General features: G+C 48.7%; 1 protein-coding gene across 1 annotated transcript; it reads left to right on the top strand.

Annotated features, from left to right (window-relative positions):
• The first annotated feature begins 652 nt into the window (after positions 1 to 652).
• NEUROD4 (neuronal differentiation 4) lies at positions 653 to 1,645 on the top strand. The gene has a single exon (XM_032770657.1). It carries the CDS (start codon positions 653 to 655, stop codon positions 1,643 to 1,645), a length of 993 nt encoding a protein of 330 aa, XP_032626548.1.
• Positions 1,646 to 6,010: the final 4,365 nt, after the last annotated feature.

Below are 6,010 nucleotides of genomic sequence, written 5' to 3' on the forward strand. Positions count from 1 at the left end.
CTCAGTCACTGGAACCCATGAGACCCTGAATAGCAGATCTGCACATCAGCATAAGGCTTTAGGGCTCTTCTCCTCCAGTACTCCAGAGGTGACAAACAAACTCTCACTGAGTTCTAATTCTATGTAGCAGGGGCAGTGGTTCCACAACCGTCTGGTATGTCCATGCTCCCTCCCTTAGGCAAAATGAACACTTAACTTCCAGGAGTAAGTGGGGATTGAATCCAGGGGCTGGACACACAACTGTGCATAATAAGGAACACTCTGCTCACCAGTAAACCCCATCCATGCAGTATGAAAGGGGAATGGAGGAGATGGACAGAACTTGGGGTCTACTGCTCCTTAACTAGAGAGTACAGGAGATTCCTCTGCCTTGTGCTCTTGGGAGAAGCTCATCCCAGCTGGCAGGAGTCAACACCCCTGAAATCTATGCACATGGTGCCCAGATCCCACAGTGATAGGCATGGAATAAAAACATAGAGAGACAGAGAGTTGCAGAGATAGATACTGCCTGTCATTCATAGATTTGTTCTGTAATATTAATGTTATTGGAAGGTGATCTTGCATTCAATTTCAGATGCATATGAAGTGATGAATGAGTCCCTGGCTTGGGCCTTAGTAACATCCACTGGTTTCTTTGTTGCAGACATCAGAGATGACCAAGACATATGCCAAACCCAAAGAGATGTCAGAGCTTGTCAGCTCCCAGTCATGGATGGATGAAGCCCTGAGCTCCCAAGATGAAATGAAGGAAGAAGACAGCAGACAAGCCCCCTATGAAATGATGGCTGGCTTGAACGAAGAACATGACAGCATCGAGGACGAGGAAGAGGAGGAGGATGGAGAAAAGCCTAAGAGAAGAGGACCAAAGAAGAAGAAAATGACCAAGGCACGGCTGGAGAGGTTCAGGGCCCGACGGGTCAAGGCCAATGCCAGGGAGCGCACTCGGATGCATGGTCTGAATGATGCTCTAGATAATCTGAGGCGGGTGATGCCTTGTTACTCCAAGACTCAGAAGCTGTCCAAGATTGAGACTCTGAGGCTTGCAAGGAATTACATATGGGCTCTGTCTGAGGTGCTGGAGACTGGGCAGACCCCAGAAGGGAAGGGCTTTGTGGAGATGCTTTGCAAAGGTTTGTCACAGCCAACCAGTAACCTAGTTGCTGGCTGTCTGCAGCTGGGGCCTCAGTCCCTCTTCCTTGAGAAGCATGAAGAAAAGTCCCCAGTGTGTGACTCTGCCATACCCAGCCATACCTTCCAGTACCAATCCCCGGGACTGCCAAGCCCCCCCTATGGGAACATGGAAACCCACCTCTTACATCTAAAGCCTCCCACCTTCAAAAGTTTGGTGGATCCTTCCTTTGGGAGCCATCACCCAGACTGCACCACTCCACCATATGAAGGGCCTCTGACACCTCCCCTGAGCATCAGTGGGAACTTCTCCTTGAAGCAGGATGGGTCTCCAGACCTGGACAAATCCTACACCTTCATGGCCCACTACCCTTCGGTGAGCCTGGCTGGAGCTCATGGACACACGTCTCATTTCCAAAGCACAGTGCCCCGCTACGAGCTCCCCATAGACATGAGCTACGAGTCCTACCCACATCATGTGGTTGGGCCCCAGCTCAATGCCATATTTAATGAATAATGAGAAAGATGACAGGTAGACATGAACATATGAGAATCAAGAGAAATGCAGCCAGGCAGTGTAGATGTTTCTGGAGTGAACACGACTGGGACGAGGATATCACTTCTCCAAAGCTGTATGAAAGATCTTTGGACTAGTTTCATTGAGACACCTCTATGAAACTCTCAGCTCGCCCTTTTCACACTGTCTTGACAATTGTTTAGTTGTGCTATTTTGCTGGTTTTCACGTTTGCCCCTGGAAACTCCATGCCTGTCTCCTTCTTCGTTTATTGACCGTAAAGAGCACACTGGGATGATCGCTTTGGCTCAATGTTTCATAACTGCCTCCCAAAGGAGCTCGAATCAAGAATCAAGAAAGAGAGACAAACACAGACAGCTAGACTAGAACCAGAAAAAGATACTGCGGAAATCTCCATCCCTGCCAGGGGGCGAAGAACGATCAGTGCAGTAGCCACTGGACAAACCTTCTATTTGTCTGTTGCCATTAGCTTTAGCTACTTCTTTGGGGTGTCTTGGCACCAAAATCCTACCTTTGCACCCAGACTTCATCCTGAGGAATCCCACTAACACAATTTAGATGCAAGATACTCCCAGAGTGTGGGTACTCAACCACATGATAAATCACCACTGTTCTGAGGGCAGCATGCAGGGTTTTTAGTTCTGAATGATGAGCCCATGGACTGTGCTCCTGGGAAAGGCAGTTCAGCTTTTCCCTAGTGGTCTCTCAAGTCCAGCTGTGGCTGTACTGGCTGGGGAAGGTGGCGATTATCTGAACCAGTTACAGACAACACTAAAATAAATGTGCAAAAAGACATATGTGGTGACGGGTTCTCCCAGCCAGCTCTTCAATGTGTTTGATATCCTCCCAGCTCCCAAACTTTCCCTGTACTCCTAGGAGGAACAGAACTATTATTCCCTCCTGAAGTGTCTAACTCAATGGAGAAAACAAGCTTGAAATCCTGGACACTTTGTCTTCACCGTCCCCCTCTCAATCAGGCACTAGAAGATCAGCCCAGGTTCAAAGCGTCAAGGAAATCAAATCGCCTCCCACATCTATTCCTGTCGCGAGGCTGCTGATCTCCCCTCCCCAGTGAAATCCAGTCCCGCAGGACTTTTTGTGTCGATCAAAACCAGCATGAGATTATCAGAGCATGAAACCCTTTTAAGGCCATGTCTGAGACCATGTGCAGAAACATGTGGTGCAGTTCCATGTAACCTGCGGAGAAACAGAAGACTCCAAACTGTCAGACTCTTTACCTTGCAGAAGAGTCTTAGTTGTGCTAAAACTTGGACATAATCATTAAAAAGAGTTTTAAACTCAACCATAGACATATGGCCAGAGCAAATGCTTTACTCTGGTTTGCATTATATTTATCATACCCTGTGTTGTGAAAACAGATCCTGCCAAAATAAGTGTGTCTTAAATTCCTGTCTTATTTATTATTTAACTGGGTCTAATGTATTTTCTTTCCTTTTTACAGAAAATGTGGAACGTGCTAAATAACCTGCTTGTTTCCCAATCAACTTTAAAGTGTCTAGTTGGAGTTTAGCTTTGTGGGGAAATGCATGTAGGTTTTTGCAGTGCTGTTGCTCCATGATTATTTATTAGACATTATTTATTTAATTTATTCTCCCTCTGCTGCCTCTGTGCCCATTTTCTGGTTATTAAACCAAGAATTTAACCAAGGAATTGCATATTTACTGTGGCCCTTTTTTGTTTTTTCGAAGATCTTTGTAGAACCTTGCCCACCAGTTCCTGATTCCGTCCCTAAACACTTCTATACAAGCAATAACTTTTAAAGGCTATGCAATGCAATTATTTGTGTTTTCTTTTCAAGGAAAGCCAGGCAACTATTTTTGGAATCCCACTCTACGACTGTTGGCCTAGAGAGCCCTTTATGGGGAAGCTTCACTATTTTGCAGAGGAAATTTGTATTGCGTTTGGAATTTTGTAATGTCTTGAACTCCAAAGGACCTATTTGTACAGCCCCTAGATTTAATATTGGTTCATTTTGTTTTGTACTAAGAGCAAACATTCTGTCCTTTTGTAAAGAAAGCAAAACCGGCTTGTTGGCTCAAATAAAGCTGTGGCTCTTGTTTTAAATGGTCTTGCTCAGGGCTGTGGATTGTTCTCGTTTTTTCTCTTTTTCTGCTCTTGCGGAATCCAGGGCAGCTGGCCCGTTGGCTGGCCTCCAACCAACCATGTTGCACAGACTCTTACTCCAGCTGTAACAGTGTTGGTGTCAGGGCCTTGGCCACCTCCAGTGAAAACAAGGAGAGTGATTCCCATTGACTTCACTAGGCGCAGAATTGGGCCCTGCACATCTCAGAACAGAGTGTAATGGGTGCTGGGATGGGGTGAATCACACATTCAGAATGGAGCGGGGGGGGGAGGGGGTCACATGTGCATGCACCCATCCCAGACCACTCTCCATATAGTAGATTGCACAAGTGAGTTAGCTCCATATTACCCATCTGACAGCAGAGAGGTCCATTTACCAGGGTTCTGTTCCCACCTCTGCAAGTTTGGCCAAGTCCCTTCCCTCTGTGGCTCAGGTTTGCAATCAATGTTACTATGTATTTTATAGACACACCTAGAGGCCGCAGGGCTCTAGCAGCACTGCCCAGAGCCATGGCATGCTTAATAGATATTAACGCTAGAAGGGACTGTTCTACCCATCCAACTGGAGCTCCTGCAAAGCACCACCCAGAGGTTCCTGCCCTGCGACTAGCAAGTCTGGTTGAGCTAGAGCAGATCTTTATGCGTATGTTCACACTGCAATAACAGACCCAGCACAGTCTCAGCTGGCCCAGACCAGTTGACTTGGGATCACAAGGTTTGGGCTGTGGGGCTAAAAATTGCAGTGGAGATGTTTAGACTGTGGCTGGAGCCCAGGGTCACAACCCCATGAGGGAGTGGGTCTAAAAGCCCAGGGTACAGCTCAAGATCAAACGTCTACACTGCTATTTTTAGCTTCTCAAGCCAAGCTCCACAAGACCGAGTCAATTGATCTGGGCTCTGAGGCGTGGTACCATGGGTTTGCTATTGCAGTGATAGAGAGCCCTTCTCACCTTCAGCAGAACAGCCATGTGCCAAGCACTTACACGTCTCTCACACATTCCCGCACCACTGGTAAAAAGACACAGATTTGGGGAGACACCCTCCCCCACCCAGCACCCATTGCCATGGGGAAGGGCACTGAGCATTCCCCCAGGCAGTGCTGATCTGGCTTTCTTCTCCCCTGCCGGGTCCAGAGATGGGCAACCACTCATTGGAGAAAGCCGTCCTGGGAACAAGCGATTGCTAGGGGTGTGGGCTCTGGGCCCTTTCCACTAGGAACTGACTGCCCAGATACACTGCTCACTCCAAACCAGCCAGTGCACAGCCTTCAAAAGTGGAGAGCGACCGAGGAAGATGAGCCAGTGCCGTGGGGATGAGAAGCACCATGTTTTATTCCCTGGTTCCCGAGGGGGATTAGCTAGGCTCATATTCAGCGTGGGGCGATCACAGAGAAAACCCATGTGCTGCTCAAATCACTTGACATCTTGAGTCAGTGAGATCAATCCACAAAGCAAACTGGCCTCTCCATGGCTCTGTCCACTGGACAGTTCAGAGCAATCACCCTCCAGCCACGTTAGCAGAATTGCCCAAGGCAGGTCAGTAACACCGACCATCCTAGAGAGGAGGAAATGGAAGCACGAAGCAGGGAAGTGGCCTGACCAAGCCCCACACAGAGTCAGTGACAGGACTAGCAATAGAACCCAGGAGTCTTGACTTCCAGCGCTTCCTGCTCCAACCACGAGACACCACTCCTCTCACAAAGGCAGGTAAAGAACCCAGGAGTCCTGATTCCCAGTCCTTTGCTCTAAGCGCTCGAATCAGGGATTGCTACTGACTAGCCCCTTTCTCTAACCACTGTACCACGCTCCCTCACACCACTGGGGATGGAACCCAGGATATTAATATAACTGTTATTATAGACAAATGGTAATGGGTCATCCTCCCCCTCCCCATGGCACATGACATGTGGCGTGAGGGCCAAAACTCACAGCTCCCTTTGCATCATGGGCCCTGCCCAGCAGGGCCCATCTCAGCAGCAGCTGGTCCTTATGTAAGGGGACTGTTGTCCCCTTACTAAAACTCAGTGGCGGGTATGGTTGGCTAGTTCCCAGTACCAAAAGGAAGGGGAAGGGTCAATGGGAAACCAGGACCCTGAGACTGACAGTCCCCAGGGGCAATGGGGGGAGGCCAGTGCTCCAGGTCAGTCTGATTGACAGGGTGGGCAGCCTAATGAGGGAGTCAGAAGGCTGTGGGGGTCCCATCTTCCGTGAGAACTGGAACTGCCTGGGCCCCCGCAGGTCACG

The sequence above is a fragment of the Chelonoidis abingdonii genome, chromosome 26 (genome assembly GCF_003597395.2).
Source record: "Chelonoidis abingdonii isolate Lonesome George chromosome 26, CheloAbing_2.0, whole genome shotgun sequence".
Taxonomy (NCBI): Eukaryota; Metazoa; Chordata; order Testudines; family Testudinidae; genus Chelonoidis; species Chelonoidis abingdonii.

Excerpts from the sequence above, each read along its gene's own strand:
- NEUROD4 (XM_032770657.1), top strand. The coding sequence starts at position 653 with ATGACCAAGACATATGCCAAACCCAAAGAGATGTCAGAGCTTGTCAGC.